The sequence below is a fragment of the Corylus avellana genome, chromosome 1 (genome assembly GCF_965113065.1).
Source record: "Corylus avellana chromosome 1, dhCorAvel1.hap1.2, whole genome shotgun sequence".
Taxonomy (NCBI): Eukaryota; Viridiplantae; Streptophyta; class Magnoliopsida; order Fagales; family Betulaceae; genus Corylus; species Corylus avellana.
In genome coordinates, this window is record NC_142490.1 from 13,147,672 (window position 1) to 13,164,869 (window position 17,198).

Consider the following 17,198-nt stretch of genomic DNA (forward strand, 5'->3'; position numbering starts at 1 on the left):
GATCCTCTCCCTAATTTCCCTCCTTTGTTTTTTCAAGTATTGCTCAAGAAAAAACAAAATTTAAGTATTGTCACAACATATAGAGCATTAAATATTCAAAATAACAACTCTTCGGTTTTCTTGTATTCTTTAGGGTTGTGTAGATTTTCAGCGTTTCAATTGTTGATCCATTCGTGTTAGCTTCCAGCAAAAAGTAGAAACAAGGTTGGACACGATCTTTCATTTTCAATAGAAATCCAAGGCAAGAACATAACTTCATCTAGGTTTCCAACGGAATTTCCACATCATTTTATTTAAGGGTCAAATGACATTGTTTTGGCCACTATATATAGCACCACGTATACTGTTAAATGCAACAAAACAAAATCTTTAATAATAAAATACTCTTGCATAAAGCGCAACAATTTCAACAACATAATCAAACAAAATGGAGCTCTATTAAACGCACCGGCTGCACATCTGCTTGAGCTTCAAAATAGATAGTATAGAACGCTGATTAAGGTTCATCACTCTTACAAGAAGAAACCAGTTACAAACAGCTGTTTTTGCAGTCAATGGTGAAGTTTACATTTATAGTTGAAGAGTTAAAAGACTTTTTTCTTTTTCTTTTTCTTTTTTTTTCATTTTTCCTTGGTTGCCTTGTTATCCGCATAAGGATATTCAGATGGGGCAGACCAAAGACCCCATAGTATAACCAAGTGGAGAAAGAGAAGCACTGCAGATGAATAAGCATTTGAAGGATAGATATTCCAGCAAATCTCTACCCCTATAAACAAAATTAAACTGCACAACACAAAAATTGATCATGATTGAAGGAATAATCATTGCAAAAACTAACGCAGGAAGGCGTGGACAACGGAATCGACATACCGTAGCAATGTAGGAAAGGTTGTTTGCCACAATAGGTAGGGCAAACTATAGAAATACCTGCATCAAACACATAAAAATGGGGGTTAAGCAATTGTTCCTCTTCAATTTAAAATGATATGTTCTGACCATCCATAGCTAAGTTTATACACTAGATTTTAAACGATAATTGTAAAACCACATATGATCTTTACTGGGGCTGATTCTAGCAGATTCATCAAAAGTGATCCAAGGTAACAGCATGGATGTTTCAAAAAAGAGTGTAGATTACACTTCCCTCCAACATGGTCCCCTAAATATGTATTTGTGTATTGAAGACCAACAAAAATCATTTACAAATGAAAAGAACGATTTAGAGAAATGCAAAGGTAGAAAACCCAGATATGCAAAGGTAGGACAGGCACAATAAGGAAGTACGAATAAATAAAAGAAGTCCCACAATGCTTCAAATTGATTTCCTCTCCCCATCTGAGATTGCAATTAGGTACATTTTGATTTAGCAGTTAGAAAATGGGTGAGCAACTGTTCCAGCAACCAGCAGTGCTGTTCATCTACCAAATAAGTGATATATAGAAAAGGATTTTATCCAGCAAAACTTACCAAGAATAGAACTGATAATGCAATGATCGGGCACATATGATGCCAATGAAATTCCCAACAAACATTGTTGTCACGATATCTGATTTAATCAGGAGGAATTTAGCATCCAACTGGAGGAAAAGGAGAAAGAGAGTAGGAAAGGACAAAAGGGTAGGGTCAAGGGGATGGAAACCAAAATACATAGAAGTCGAATAAAAAGAGAAAAATAATCAAAGAGACGGAATTAGACATTCTCCCGATTTCATTTGGAAACCCCACCACTTACGTTCTTTCTTGAGTATCTTCAAGGATGAACTGCTATTGTCAGACTTCTTCAAAGAGACAAATCTAGAATGCAAAAAGTTGAGAAGCCCCCCATCATGCCTACAAGCAATCATTAACCAAATATAATGAACAAACAAATAATGTGGCTGCATCCAAATACAAATCTTCTGTTGAAAAATGTCTATATATATATATTATTGCATTATAATATGGTCTTCAGAAATTCAGATTTGTAACTTCTCACTGAACTTTTACTATTTTTTGATAAGTAAAATAAAATTATTTTTAGATAAGTACGGTCAATTTAACCTCACTGAACTTTTACTATGTTGAAGATACAAAATTTTTCTTCAATCTCATGTCCGCATTATCATTGCAACTTTCAATTTATTAGTTATAATAAAAATATGAATCCTTCTACTTACTTGCACCATCTATAATGAGTGAAAATTGCAAGTAACATGAGGTGAGCAAAAAGCAAAGAGACTGCAAATTCCTTTGAAACAAAAAATGGTTCAGGAATGAACTTGAAGTTAACAGACCTGAAAAAATAGAGGGCAGGTTAGGATCAATCACGACAGAAAATCATATTTTCTGATTAAAATAACATCTATAACAGAAAAAAAAATAATAAAAAAAAATTTTTTTAAATTTTTTTTTAAAGATAGAGCTAGAATATGTCATGCAAGTCATTATGATACATCACAGCAATGTTAAACTATGTTACATCACAGAACTAATTCACTTCAATGGACCACTTGGCATGGTATCCGCCCTTATTTCAAGCACTATAACTCTGAAAGTTACAAATTTGATATGTGGTTGATTGAGTAATTATCATACCGATCATGATCCTTAAGGAGTGCATCTTGCATCAACTTCAATTAAATCGACCTCTGCTGAGCCCTAGAATGATTTCTAGTAGCTCGTCTGAGGCACATATCTTGTCAAATTAAAAAAGTTCCAGCAAGTATCTACAGTAAACCATTTCAGGAAAATTTTAATTGCTTTTTTGTTTATTATTTAACAACAAAAGTATTTGCCTTTATCCATTTATTGCTCAACAAGCTAATAAGTCTGCATGGAGAAAGGTTTTCAAGAATCTGCAAAAAACCATGAAGTCAAAAGCAGAGTACCAAAAGTGGATGAAGACACGCCCAAGATTGAAGGCTCTTGATATGTAAGCAATTGGATTTGCTATGATGAAAGGAAGCCCCAGCAGGATCTGTAGAGCCATTCACCATGTAGATACAAACAAATGAATGTCATGGACAATGCCCTCTCTTACAACATAATGGTAGTTGAACTCCAACTCACCTAACCACATTGGAAAAAAAGAAATTAAAAGAATAACACATGCATCCAACTTCCAGTTTTAATAGACTTATATACCAGGAGGAAAATGACCGAAGAAAAATTTCAAGTCTAAACAAACAAGCCCTAAGAAACATGAGAGACAAGGTTAGTACCTGCACCAGTGCAGCACCAGCTAAAGCCGATATCACCCCACTAATATCCATAGCCTGTACTAAAAGTGTTTCAGGAACAAAGAATGGTTGCTTGAGAAAAATAGCTGCAGGATAAAATTTAGGAAATATAATCAAACAGAAATCACTTACCTTTAGCATGAGAAGAAATAGAGGTGGAGCGTATAGGAGTACATTCATCTTTATTGAAACAGCCCCACTGTACAAATAAAAATGAAATGATCAACCGACTTCATTTACCATAAAAAAGAATGTGCAGTAAGGAAGAGAAGATGCTACCTGAAAATGATCAAGCCTAGATGCCACTTTTTGTAAAGAAGTGATGCCAATGCAGCATGAAAGAGCATCATGGCAAAACAGTCATTAAAAAGACGAAGCACAAAGATAGAGTGCACTCTTTTTGATAGACAAAGCAAGCTAAGAGCCCACCATGGAAGCTGTAAGACATTCGAGAACAAAAGTTTATTAAAGCTGAGATAAAAAAGGTGGAGGAGGGGGAGGAGGCACAAATTGAGACGAAGTTATGAGTATGTAAGCAGTTGGGGGATAATTTCAAAGACGTGAATACTTCTTGAAAATTTTACTTTAGGTTATTTCCAGAAGACACTTTCAATATAAAATATAACACAATCTCACATCAAGGGAAAATCAGTTTCAATGATCACAGGTCACACATTTGACTTTATGCTAAAGTCGATGTTGTGCACATATCACCAAAGACCGCCAATGAGGCATGCACATGGTACAGTAGCTGATACTAATCACCTACTAGCTTTCTAAGGAGTAGCAAATGGCACATCAGTCACAGAATGTTAGATTTACTGCTCAAAGTGAGTACAGCATGTGATGCAATTTGACCATATCATAGGCTATACCCACAAGGCCTCCAACTACGTGTCAAAAAAGAGAGACAGAAACCAGAACAAGAAGAAGAAAAAAAACCCCCAAGGTGCCCCATCCCAGTGAATAAAGAAACTTTCACATCAATAATGCGAAACAAGCACATATTCATGACTAGGCTCAAGCTGAACACAAACTTGACCACTGCTCTGACCAAGCATCATTGTCCACACTGACATACAAACTGAACACTAGAAGCTGATTCATGATAAGAATAATGGAGTATGCCCCACACGTCTATGTGAACCATCAACCTGGGAGCCATAAATCAGTTGACAGAAAAGAAACTAGATAATGATGTGGGAGACTCCACAAATTGGTTGATAGCAACAGTGCAAAAGAAATCTGGGAATCTTGTAGGCTTTAATGTGCTCGGTCACCCTAAAAAAGCCTAATTAAGGACAAATGTGGGTGACTCCAATTGGCCTGAAAGCTTTATTGATACAAGCCTCATGCTAAATTGACCTAAGAGGGAAAAAACATAATTAAGGTCAGTAAGCAATATCCTGACAACAGACCATCAATCCTGCAGTTAAAGGAGGCCTGTATCTATGCATACTACAGACCTATATACTAAACCAAGCCAAGTCCCACAAAATTTTTTAACTTCTGGAGGATTTTTGGGAAAATATGTGAAAAAACAGAACTTCAGGAGCACTTAAAGATACTATCACCTTCTTCCCTTGCTCCAAAATCTCCATTAAATGGCCTAATAAAAGCAAGAACGATGCTAGCAATCAGTTAGACCAGGCTTGAATGCAGTCAATCTCATTGTTCTCTACAATGCACCTCTCCTTCTCTTCCTTCAGTGCCTCTCAACTCCATATAGGTCTCTCATCCTCGCATCCTTTCACTCCCATCCCTTCTCCCTCCTAATATGCAGATACAATGAAGGCCCACTAGGTCCACAGCTAGGCCTCATTTTGCTCTCCCAGCACTTAGTATCCTAGACCAGTAATGTTGAGAGCCATTAGCAAATTGTTAGACCAATCAGCATGGAGCATGTAGTTGGGGGTAACTCACACCACCCTGAAAATGCATGCAATAGTTTGACAATGAATACAATCTAACTACTGCATCCTTTTCAACTATACTCCACATATCAACTAATATGTACAATAGTTTTATATCAAAATCAATACCATGCATACATCAGTGACAAGCATGTCTCTTTTTTGGGTTGAAAGTGATATACATGTCTGTTAAAGACAAATTAGCGCAAAATCTTCAAAAATTAAAGATCATACCACGTCAGTCTTCGTGTAGATGAATAAGATGATTCCCAGATTTATAATGTACAAAAGGCCAAATAATATCTGCATCAACAAAAATAAAAATAAAAACCATGAGGGAGTAATTTAGCCTATGCATACATAGCATATCAATGTAAAATCTTCAATATGCAACCATATCAGTTTAGGTAGCCAAAAGAGAAAAGGGGCTGGGGGGTGGATATCAGCTTACAAAAACATATTTAAGATCGAAACAATCCCTCCAACCTGTAGCTACAACAGTCAAATTTCATTGAATGCAGCAATTAACAAAAAAATTGTCCAACATTTCCAATATCACAAATAGTGGAATTAATTTTAGTAGTGCTACAACCTATTTAACTACTATAGTGTTCATATCACTCAGATCATTCCAACCAAGATAATCTTTTAACCAGCCATCAGTCCAATATGGCTACTTATCGCCATTTTCTAAGAAAATAAAACAATAATCTCATGAGAAAAAAAAAGAGTGAATCAAATTACCTGAGCTGGAAAGATCTCTCCCCCTGTAACATACTGAATTGCAGAATAAATATATAGAAACCCAGCTGGATAGACCAGAGGCCCTGTGTCCCCTTTCAATTTGCTGTAATCCCTTTCTCCTCCAATAAACCCAGTTACCTGTTTCATAAACAGACCAGATGGTAGCAACCCATTTATCCAAACTAAAAATCACACCACCCCAGAAAGCAAAACTCCTCAACAATTCATTTGGTAGCTTACAAACTAATCATTACACCAACTTAGCCTAACCCTTTAATCCAAAATACAATCTAATCAACACGACAGTCATTTGGTAACCAATAAACCAAATACAGCCCGAACAAAAATTGAAAATTTAATATGGAGCCTTTGTTTATTGCATTCAAAGAATAAGACTTCAATGTGTTTATTTCATTTTACTTGCTTCGTTTTCTCGGGAACCAAACAAATGCTAAGATGACCTTGTGAGTTCACAGACCTGTGACATGTAAGCGTCCCAGTCAATCTTCGTATCTGAAACCACAAGATACAAACTATCAAAAATACGCTATCGTTTAAAAAGAGACCCAAAAACAACAAGAATTAGAGGGACGGAATTTACAAGGAACGTAAGCGATGATGATAGCGACGAGTATGGCATCGGCGAAAATCAAAGCGAAAGCGAAGGGCACTTGGGGGTTTCTGAAGAGCTTGGAGGTCGAAGCCGTCGATCTCCGTGAGGGTTTTGCACGCGGCGCTGATCGGACCGCCATGGTCACTTCCTTCGTCGCTGAGTCGTTTGCTTCTTCGTCAGAGAGTAAACAGACGCGGTCGTTTTCGGAGCATTCGGCCCAAACTAAGATTTATTTCTGGTCGGCCCAAACTAGTTCGGCTTAAGATCTATTATTTATTTTATGTTTTGAAAATGCAATGTTCTTTCCTAGTATTTAATTTTATATTTTATTCAATTTTTAATTAAAAATAAAAGAGTGTTATTTTGTAATTCAATAATAAACTTGTCCTAAACTCAATCAAACCAAAATTAAGGTTTTGTCCATCCGTACTCCGCCAACTTCACATAGGTTTTTAGGAAGTTCTGCATTAGAGAAAATTTAGCACACTTGATAATACAAAGATTGTTACAATGAAGATTTTGCTTAACAATTCTACCAAACAAATGACTCAAGTCCTCAAAAACATATGCAAATCATATTTGGTTTAGGTGCTATAAAAAAAACTTACAATTAATTTCATTATCTTTTTATATAAATTTAATCCATTAAAGGAACTTTAGCTCATAATCCAACCATCGGATCTTATCCCATCCAACAGACCACCGCAAACTCTGACTTCATTCCTTAATCAATCAGTCCCCTGCCACGTGCGGCTTCCCCACAGCTTTAGAAACTCCATTGACAACCTAAGCAGCACGAAAGTGTTCCAAAAAATGAAACAAGCCAAAGCGAGAGACCAAATCCTTTGAACGTGCTGTGCTGGCACTCAGCCTCACCTACGCGGAGCATTCCTGTCCACTTCTTACCACCTCATACTCCACGTGTCACCCCCTCCACCTACACAATCTTGTCTATATATATCCCTCCCTTCCCACCTACAATTCCTCCAAGAAACTTCACATACTCACAGAGCGACGCACACACATTCATGGCTTCCCAGGACCTAAAACATCGTACTACTACTACCGGAAAGGACTCCAGCATCAGCACCGGCACCGGCACCGGCACGTCCAACAAGAGCAAACGAGAGAGAAACATGGGCACGGCCAAACGTGGCCTAAGGTCACTGGCCGTGGCGGTTTCGGTGCCGCTTTCTCTGACCCTCGCAAGCATTTACCTCGGCTCAAGCCATAGCCATGGCAGATTACCAAAGCCCTTCTGGTTCTTACCTCTCTGGGCACTACACGTGCTATGCATGGCTTCGAGTTTCTTGATGGGTCTGTCGGCTTGGCTTGTCTGGGCTGAAGGTGGCTTCCATAGGAACCCAACGGCGCTGTCTCTTTACTTGGCGCAGCTCGGCTTGAGCTTCGTTTGGAATCCGATTGTTCTTGGGGCCGGAGCCACTCGGGTCGGGCTGGTGGTGTGTTTGGCAATGTTTGGTGCTCTGACTAGGTGTTATTGGATCTTTAAGGAGGTCAACCCGATTGCTGCTGATCTGACTAAGCCCTGTTTGGCATGGGCAGCGTTTTTGTCCATTGTAAATCTTAAGCTTCTTTTTGTTTGAAAGTTCACCACCCTTTTCTTTTTTTTCTTTTTTTTTTGGTTTTTTTTTATTATACTATGATGTTATTACTTATTACGTAGTGGTTTGTACATTACTGAACAGGGATTAATGTTTACATTATATTGAATGTATTTTAGTGAGTGTTGAATGTTTAAAAGAAAGATAAATTAATTGTTGTTTGGATTTTAGCCAATTCTAGGGTTCCAATGAAATACATTCAACGAGCTCAAAATGGAATCCCAATGGAGTAGGCTGCTAATATGAAAAATATAAAGAAAATCTAAATTTATTCTTTCAACATATTGAGAGGTGAAATCACCATCAAAAGACAAAACCCCAAAATGGAATCCCAATTGAGGAAGAACTTTGGCACAAACTCTCAAGACTTCAGCATTCTTGGTGATTTAAATTCTGTTTTCATTTAAACATCACAGCAAATGAAGTTTGCCTGTGACCCATTCCTTTCAAATCACAAAGACTAGGGATTTCATATAAACTAATGATATTAATCACTGATCCAACCAATCCCAAGCATAATGGTTTATAAATCCTACATAGATGGTGACAGACCTTGGTGTTGTAAAACGAGAAAGTTACAGAACTCTGGAGAAAAAAGCATCACAAATATAGCATTTAGAGATGCTGATAAGAAACAAGAGATCAGAAAGCAGCAAAATCTATTAAAGGCCTTGATGGGTATGGGATGAATCAATTTTCTGCCAAGTAAAAATTCATGGGTTAACAGATAAATTTGAAATTAAGGGCTATTTTTAAAATTCAAAAGTGTGGACTATCTGCTACAAGCATACTGATAGCCCTTCGAATTTTCATCAATTTCTATTTATATCGAGCAACCAAAATGCCCCAACGCCACACGAGTTATTGGCAATCTAAAACACCTCCTTACCCCACTTGTTGCCACTAGGACATGATGGTAAACAGATTATCACCTTCAAAGACCAGTCTACTTGATCTCCTTAGGATTTCTAGTTCTCTACCTCCACCTTTTCTGTTCCCACAGCGTCGCACAGACACAGCAAGATTGTTCAGTAACAATTTATGAATAGTATTTGCAAATGTTCAAGCCAAAATTATTTTTCTCATCCCAACCTTGAATTGCCAAACTATGTCAAATGTACTGGTATAGTGAGACCTCAAATGCAAAAGTAGCAGTAAACAATACATCACCAACATCCACCACAAACCAGATCAAAGCGGTCTCAGAGAAAAAAAAAATCCAGCCATCTGCTCATTCAAGAAGAGTTTACCACACTCTTTTCTCATCGCATACTATTCTGAACCTGTAAAGCATCTTAGGATTCAGCTTTACATCATCTTCATTAACAGATAGCTTGCTATAATTCAATGCCACATTTTCAACGAGATGAGGAGTGTGGGTCTGTGTGCATGGCTTGCATTCATCCTTGATTAACTTCAAAAAAATGGATGTTTACCACTCTTTATTGTTTTTGCAGATAATAATGAATTTATTAGTTAAAATGGAATGAATGACAAACAAGTAGACAAATAAAATAAAATGAACCAATCACACATGCAACTATATTGATGTGGTTCAACACAAGATACAAAAGATTATGTCCACAGGCAAAGACGATCAGAAAGAATTCCACTAATCAAAGATAGAATACAATGATGGTGAGAAACACTTGATACTAGCCCCTAGTAATCCCAAAGTCTCACTCAATCCCTAAGGGACTTCAGAATGGAAGAACCAAACTTGAGTGTATATACATTTACAAGGTATATTTGCACAAAGCTGACTTTTGATGCATAACCTACATACTAAGAAAAAAATACATAAAGTTGGCTAAAGATGCGTTTAATGCACAACCAAGAAAGGGAAAGGTATCTGTCCTCTTTTTTTCTTTTTGGTAAGATGATTAATACAGCCAACTTTAAGCCACTACAAAAATTTGAACTTTATAAAAACCGACTTCTAATGCATAACCAGCACGCTAAGAAAAAGCAATCAACAAAGTCGGCTACAGATACATTCAATTCAAGCCCATCATAGGGAAAGACTGTCACATTCACAATTGATTTCCTCCACATGAAAAGGCCTTCCTTAAGTTGGTAGCGCATGTAACTTACTTCAAGTGTGGCAATTTTTCCCTATGTTGGTTTGTGTATGGAATGCACATTTTGCTGACTTTATGTGTTTCTTTAATTTTTTGGCATGTCAATTAACTTAGCTGTCTTTGAGCCCCAATCTATGTCTGAGCTTTATAAAACCGACTTCTAATGCATAACCAACATACTAAGAAAAGGAATACACAAAGTCATCTAAAGGTGCAATCAATTCAAATCCATCATAGTGAAAGGCTGCCAAATTCACAGTTGATTTCCTCCACATGAAGAAGTCTTCCTTAACCAACTTTGAGTGTGACAGTATTTCCCTATGTCAGTTTATGTATTGAATGCACGTTTTGCCAATTTTATGGGTTCCTTTATTGCTTTGGTATGTCGATTAACCTAGCCAACTTTGAGCCGGTATATGAGTTTGAGCTTTATAAAACCGACTTTTAATGCATAACCAACATACTAAGAAAAAGGAGTAACAAAGTCAGTTGAACCAACATAGGAAAGGCCTTGCCACATTCACAGTCGGCTGGTTACATGAGCTATCAACTTAAAAAAGCTTCTTCATCTGGAGGAACATGAGTTGATGTTCTCCACATGAAGAACTCTTTCTTAAGTTCATAGCTCAAGTAGCCAATAGTGCATATATAAGAGCAACCATCACTGCCCGAACAAGAATTTATACCAGTGATGGACAACGAATAATGACTACCCGTGCTTATCCATGATGCGATGATTGCAATAATTTGTTATGATCTTTAGAACTTCGTGGATAATATCTCTACATCACTATATTGACACAAAACAAAAATCCGCCAAGAAGCTACAAATTTTTAATATCAACACAGATGAACAAAAGAATATACCATCTCCATACCTAGCAAATGATACAGATAGCAACAACATATAACAAAATAGCACACCTTATCTCATCACTTAGTAGTATAGGAGTGAAAAATGCAGATCAACTAAGATGATGATACCTTAACCGCTTTAACCACCGGATGAAGTAAACGAAGTTCATCTTTAACCTCAAGAGGATTACTCTTCTCATCCCTCACTCTCTTAACCCGTCTACTAGCCAACGACTTGTGCCTAAACCCATAAATCTGAAGTATCTGATTATCCCCGAAATTAAAAGCCCTATCCATCTGCTTCAAGCACTTTTCAACTGGGTAATCCCCGAACTTGCCGCACGGCTTGCACCCCACAAAATGCGTAACTAATGGCCACCGATGATCCCCAAATCCGGGCTGATAATTCTTAATCATTTCCTCAAACCTATCAACCAAAATCCCCCAATAACCGTGCAAATGATACTTGTTTTCTAAATAAACCTTATCCCCCCACTTCTCCCTCTGACTGGCCAACAAATACACCATCGCCGACTGATCATCGGCTTCGAAACCCGGCCTATCCTTAAGCTCCCTAGTCAGTACCTTCCCAGCTTCGTCCCTAACCTTCCCTTTGGGCCCCATTGGCGCCCAAGCATCCAAAATATCCAATGCCCACTGGCAATTCCTCAACAAGAAACTTCCAGTGTTCAATCCAATCCAGTTTTTCTGATCATACACCATCTCATCCCAACCATGCAGAACCAAGTTGTGATCTTTGTATCTCTCCCAAGGCACCTCAAAAGACATATCGGTGAACAGAGCATCGCTATCCATCCACCACAGAAATTCCACTTCTGGGTGTGACAAAAGTAGCCTCCGAATTAACGGAAGCTTGGCCCAAAACCCAGCCATTTCAGCGTCGAGAAGCGCCATATTGTAAAAAACCTCAATCTCATGTAACCTACAGTAATCGATCTTGTTCTTGATCGATTTCAACAGGTAATGATCACCCACCGGGTTTTCGCAGGGTTTCGGGGACGACCCGGTCACGAGCATTACCCGGGGCTTGTTGGGTCCGACAAAGTTCGGGTAATTCGGGTTTTGTTTAAGCCAATCGGATCTCTTCTCGTCCCAGTTGGAGACCTTGGGTCCGAGCCTGTAGGGTTTATTTGGGTCGAGTTTCGGGTCGTCCTCTTCGTCGTCAACGAGGAGTTTATTGACGTCGAAGGTGTTATAGTTGTTGGGGTCGTCGTCGCCGGACGTGGTCGTTTGGAGCTCTTCGAGCACGCGGTGGGGCTCGGCGAGCTTGCGGGAGGACTGGTAATTGAAGTGGTCACGGATCTCGATGAAGTCTTGCTCCGGGGTCCCGAATCGTCCAGCTCCGATCGTCCCACGTAGGACGACGACGGTGAGCACGAGGCAGAGGATTGTGACCTTGCAGTGGCGGAGAGTTCTCTGGATCTTTCGCGATCTCTGGGCTCCCAAACACTTGTCTATCATTGTTTTCTACAAATGCCTTAGAAAAAAGAAAAAAGAAAAAAGAAAAAAAAAAAAGAAGGAATTTGGAGCTCGGAGGAAATGGAAAACCTCGGCGAAATCAAAATTATTAAGGAAGGGAGAGAGTGAGTGGCACCGACATGACAAGCGGTTTGAACTTCGACATCTCGTTTTAGGACCCGATTTTGTCGAACATGGGTAAGATTGTGGGATGGTATCTCATGACATGACAGTTATATAATACCCGGTAATTATCAATTTTATTCTTAAAGTAAATAGTTCGAATATTATCATATCTGTATTTTAAACGTGATAAATATTCATGTGATAAAATATTAATAATTTAATTTTAAAATAACACTAGAGCCTTTTTTAAAAAAAATTTTATCCTCAAGATCTTCGTACGTAGTATGTTTATTCAAGACATTCTCTTTTTTTTTCTTTTCTTTTTTTTTACTTTTTTTATTCCACCTTGGTTTTCTTTTGCCCAAGAACAAGTAAATCTCATAGACTTGGCAAGAGGAAAACAATGGTAGGTGACGTGGAGGAAGAGTTGTCAATGCTGTAGGAGAGGCGAGGGCTTGTTTAATGTTTACTAATGTTTTTTTAATATTGTTTTAAGCAAAAGAACAAAAGCATTAACGAACAATTTCACACATGAAACGCTCTAGGAGACCATTGTTAAAGACTTAAAGCTAATCAAATTGGTATTAAGTTTGAAGTTACCACGTGACATGTATTTGATAAACGGTAGGAGTTGACAATATTATCCATTGTTTCTTTTTTCTGTTATTGTTTATCGAATAAGTAAGTGGAACCCTATGAACACATACAATTGGGCTTATTATGAATTATTATACGAGTATTTATTTTCAACCTAAATTTCTAGAGATGAGACTTCTCTAAAAAAGTTCACTACCAAACCTTTCGGTGTATCAGATGAGCCCCGCTGAGCACCAAGAGCTTCACCGGCAAGTCCAAGACTAGTCAAATTGCAAGTTTATTCGTGAGAGCTTGAGCTCATATGCCGTGTTGGTGTTACTAACCCTAAAGAAAGATGAAAGATGACGGATGTGTGTTGAGTCAGGCTATCAACAAAATCACCATGAAATACCGATTTTCCATTCCTTGTTACAATGAATATTCAAATCATAAGAAGCTCTGTAACAAAATTGAATGGAAAGACTTATAACTAAGCTGTTCCAGTGATGCATATGCCAAGAGGGATTTCCATCTTGAGGTTCTGTCACCCCAAGTTGGTGACAGAAATAAAAGCTCAAGTTTATCATCTAGAATGGAGTCACTAGAAGAATATAAAAGATGATGAATTTAAGTCAACCAACATTCAAGGTCAGGCCCTAAAACAGAATAATGCATATTGCAGATTTAAATGTGATGATTAAGATTCTACTCAACCTTGCAGAGCTTCCTCAGTGTTACAGAGATTCTCCTCCTCTGATTTAGCTCCTGGCCTTCCCATATTTGAAACCCTGGATTGCGATTTATTTCATGCTTCCAACAGTAGCGAGCTTCTTCTGACATAAGAATTAGAGATCCAGGGGTCAGATTAACAGGAATCTTGGTGATGGGTGGATCTGTTATTCCCTCATTTGCTATGCCACAATATGCTTCTTCAACTTGGGTGAAATGCATCACACAAGATGACTCTAAGGAGACTATGGCAATTCCATCTTCAAACCGCAAAAGGTCAACATGTGCACAGATCCCCTGGACATAATATACAATAATTGGTAAGGAACATTGTCTTTGAACTTTGTATGAAGAAGAGCTTATGGTAATGTGATAATTGGCAAGATATAGAGCACTGGAAAAGATCAATGACCCAATAGAAAAGGTATCTCGCTCTAAGACATATATGCCCCAAGGACCAGGAACAATTTTGTTGGTTTAAAACTACTCCAACCTCACGTGCTGTCATTATAAGACAACTAATCAATACCCACACAATTCCAAATTGCAACAAGGTGGAACAAATCTGTCGGGTTTCATAAGAAAAATGTGGATAGAATATCGATGTCTTAGTAATGACACTTGATGGATAACTACAAAATGCCATCGACTTTAGATGTAAAACTGCAAGAAAACCTGATTGAAGCATTTTGTCTCTTTACTGAATCAACAATCATATACATTCCTCACTATACTTATCAAAAAAGGGAAAATTAAAATTAAAAAAAAAAATCAACACTCAATCTACCAGACTACCAACATGACAAATATTAAGGCTCCATTTGGCTCTTGAAGTACAAAAGAAAAGTTGCAGGAAAGCTCCCAAAAAAAAACCTGAGGAACCAAATTTCTAAAGCAATAGTTAGCCTTTTTTTTTTTTGCTTTTTTCTCACCCTTCTTGAGATCCAAACTAACCAACTTAGAGAGAGAGAGAGAACAGAATTTTATATGTGATATATTAAAAGCATTTTTAATGTTCTACTAAAACAAATGATGATTTCTACTTACATATATTAAGTATAATTTGAGAACAGGTATTTTCATTAAAACAAGGCGCCCTTGCCTCCGGTTATACTTCTTTTACTCTTTTATTAGGAAGATCAATTTCAAATACAACCATCAATGAAAACTCTATAAGCTCTCATGACTTCCAAAGGAAGCATAAGAAATGAAACTGAAAACTTAGAAATCTGCAAGAATAAGCTGAACTTAACAACTCGCCAAGTCCAATGACTTCATGAGTTCTGACTCTGTAAAGCACAGCCTACTTAGTAGTCATATCGCACCTCACCTGGTTGGTATGCATTTACAATAAGTTGGTCAAAGAGTGGTTCTCTCCACAACAAATGTGATGGAAACGGACATGCTTCTTTAGCCCCACAATCAGTTCCCAAGTGTAAAGGATCAAAAGCAGGATCACTTAAAAGCACCAGCTCACGAATAGAATTTGAAATTTCACTTGCCCATGGCGGAAGATCTCCAAACCTCATAGCCTGCGGAGAAAGAAATGAGTAAGCTTATCAGAAACAACCTAAAAGTACACGTAAGTTTCTCATTCAATTGCCTTCGACCTTAATTATGATCCAACCCAAAAACTGTGATATATATTCTTCCTATATCATAGGATCTGCTAGATGATCTCATTCTTCCCATGCTTGATTTTTACTCTATTCATCCTACATCATTGATACTTTATTCCATTTTGAGATGTTCCAAAATGTTGTCCATTTTAAAAATTCAGGCCTAAAATTCAAATAACCTTCTTAACTTACTCTTTACTTTATTTGAAAAGTGAATTTCCGTTGTAGGTTTTCTCTATTTGGGTCTAAATCCAGGAGAATAGTTTTGAAAACTTACATCTTTTTGTTTGAAAGACAAATGTATTACATACTATCCCCTGAAAAGTTGGATTTTTCTAAACAAAACCAACAATACGGGATGGAGGGAGTACAAACTTTTGGAAATTGAGGCCAATTTTCCATATAAAATAAATGTTCCCGACTCCTAAGAGGAAAAACTTATCTTGCAGCCTTTCATGCAGCTTAGGTAGTGTGTGTCTACTTGTATAACACACGCACAGGCACTAGACTTAGGCTATGATTCCTCTAAAACTGCTACAACTAAATCACAACCCTAACCACACCAAACAGACTGCTAATATGTAAACTGCTTCACAAATGCATGACAACACATGACAGATTATCAAAACCTTATCTTGAAATGAACACACCCACAATAAGTTATAGATTATACATACAAGACTAAGAAATAACAACACTATGCTAATCTTATGTTGCATTGCCAGGACTTGGGGCTGCTACTGACCTGGTTGTTAGAGGCTTCAGCGAACCACCCTTCTGCAACAACCACACGTTAATACAAACACTTTAAAAGCATATCAATTTAAGAAAGAAAAAAAAAACAACCTTGATAGTCCCAATTTCCTTTCCATTTCTACCGATTTAATCATCAATCAAAAAGGAAGAAGAAAAGAAAGTGCGGGCATAAAACGCACCGTTCTCGATTGCGGAGAGCAGGGAAGACTGTTCTTGAGCTGAGAGGAAGTCCCTGCACAACCATAGCCCCTTGACCTCTTTGATTTGTTCCCAGTTAGGGTTTTGACCGGACCTTGTTGGCTGAGATCGATCTTCCAATTGAGGCTGCTGTTGTTGTAGTTGTTCGTAGTCTTCGCTGTCCGATGAGTCGCCGAACACTTGTTTGAAAAGTGCCCTCTGATCATCCATTCCTTCGGAAATTATGGATGATTCCGACAGGACAATGCTTTTGTTTTATCTGCCCACGGGACCCTTCCAACTGACGTGGAATTTTTTTAAAAAAAAACTGATGTGTCCACGGGGGATTCGATCCGGGCAATGCTCCAAAAATTGTCCCTCAGCTTTTTCTTAAATTTTGACCAACCAATCTCATCTACCAGCCATAATTTTGCAACGTATCTCAACTAAAGATAAATATTAAAATATTATTTATTTTAAAAAATATATATATAAAACAAAATATTAAAATTAAAAATTAAAAAAATTAGGGTGGCCGGTCAGCCCTTTGGGGTTGGCCGGCCACCCCCATGGCCCTAGGACCACCCCTGATGGCCAAAACCCAAAAATTAATTTTTGGGTTTTGGCCATGGGAGGTGGCCGAACCACCTCCTATGGCCACGGGGGTGACTCCAGCCACCCCCAGGGACC

General features: G+C 37.9%; 4 protein-coding genes across 6 annotated transcripts; 1 reads left to right on the forward strand and 3 right to left on the reverse strand.

Moving 5' to 3' along the window:
• Positions 1-418: 418 nt before the first annotated feature.
• On the reverse strand, positions 419-6,738 carry ALG3 (asparagine-linked glycosylation 3). 2 transcript variants are annotated; one of them, XM_059581842.2, is made up of 13 exons: positions 6,477-6,737; positions 6,354-6,388; positions 5,876-6,013; positions 5,366-5,434; positions 3,498-3,655; positions 3,351-3,417; positions 3,201-3,254; positions 2,868-2,956; positions 2,157-2,273; positions 1,733-1,830; positions 1,468-1,546; positions 871-927; positions 419-783 (listed from the first exon to the last, which is right to left on the reverse strand). In XM_059581842.2, the coding sequence occupies exons 1-13, from the start codon at positions 6,625-6,627 to the stop codon at positions 621-623; spliced, it is 1,275 nt and encodes a 424-aa protein (XP_059437825.2). In that variant the 5' UTR covers positions 6,628-6,737; the 3' UTR covers positions 419-620. The 2 variants fall into 2 exon arrangements, with proteins under 2 accessions (XP_059437825.2, XP_059437826.2); XM_059581843.2 differs by lacking the exon at positions 2,157-2,273 and having other exon boundaries at positions 6,477-6,738.
• Positions 6,739-7,462: 724 nt separating this feature from the next.
• TSPO (TSPO(outer membrane tryptophan-rich sensory protein)-like protein) lies at positions 7,463-8,164 on the forward strand. Its single transcript, XM_059581844.2, has one exon. It carries the CDS (start codon positions 7,517-7,519, stop codon positions 8,090-8,092), a length of 576 nt encoding a protein of 191 aa, XP_059437827.2. The 5' UTR covers positions 7,463-7,516; the 3' UTR covers positions 8,093-8,164.
• Positions 8,165-11,046: 2,882 nt separating this feature from the next.
• On the reverse strand, positions 11,047-12,710 carry LOC132172664 (xyloglucan 6-xylosyltransferase 2). Its single transcript, XM_059584203.2, has one exon. It carries the CDS (start codon positions 12,526-12,528, stop codon positions 11,161-11,163), a length of 1,368 nt encoding a protein of 455 aa, XP_059440186.2. The 5' UTR covers positions 12,529-12,710; the 3' UTR covers positions 11,047-11,160.
• A 909-nt stretch (positions 12,711-13,619) lies between these two features.
• Positions 13,620-16,778, reverse strand: LOC132171268 (2-oxoglutarate (2OG) and Fe(II)-dependent oxygenase superfamily protein). 2 transcript variants are annotated; one of them, XM_059582545.2, is made up of 4 exons: positions 16,511-16,778; positions 16,321-16,352; positions 15,282-15,488; positions 13,620-14,253 (listed from the first exon to the last, which is right to left on the reverse strand). In XM_059582545.2, exons 1-4 carry the CDS (start codon positions 16,737-16,739, stop codon positions 13,933-13,935), a joined length of 789 nt encoding a protein of 262 aa, XP_059438528.1. In that variant the 5' UTR covers positions 16,740-16,778; the 3' UTR covers positions 13,620-13,932. The 2 variants fall into 2 exon arrangements, with proteins under 2 accessions (XP_059438528.1, XP_088367381.1); XM_088511255.1 differs by lacking the exon at positions 16,321-16,352 and having other exon boundaries at positions 16,511-16,756.
• Between the last annotated feature and the right edge of the window lie 420 nt (positions 16,779-17,198).

Excerpts from the sequence above, each read along its gene's own strand:
- ALG3 (XM_059581842.2), bottom strand. The coding sequence starts at position 6,627 with ATGGCGGTCCGATCAGCGCCGCGTGCAAAACCCTCACGGAGATCGACG. Across the intron at positions 3,255-3,350 it reads TATTTCTTCTCATGCTAAAG|GCTATGGATATTAGTGGGGT; the intron begins GTAAGTGATTTC and ends CTTTTAGTACAG. Across the intron at positions 1,831-2,156 it reads ACTCATTATAGATGGTGCAA|GCATGATGGGGGGCTTCTCA; the intron begins GTAAGTAGAAGG and ends GATTGCTTGTAG.
- TSPO (XM_059581844.2), top strand. The coding sequence starts at position 7,517 with ATGGCTTCCCAGGACCTAAAACATCGTACTACTACTACCGGAAAGGAC.
- LOC132172664 (XM_059584203.2), bottom strand. The coding sequence starts at position 12,528 with ATGATAGACAAGTGTTTGGGAGCCCAGAGATCGCGAAAGATCCAGAGA.
- LOC132171268 (XM_059582545.2), bottom strand. The coding sequence starts at position 16,739 with ATGGATGATCAGAGGGCACTTTTCAAACAAGTGTTCGGCGACTCATCG. Across the intron at positions 15,489-16,320 it reads CTGAAGCCTCTAACAACCAG|GCTATGAGGTTTGGAGATCT; the intron begins GTCAGTAGCAGC and ends CTTTCTCCGCAG. Across the intron at positions 14,254-15,281 it reads ATGCATACCAACCAGGTGAG|GGGATCTGTGCACATGTTGA; the intron begins GTGCGATATGAC and ends TATTATGTCCAG.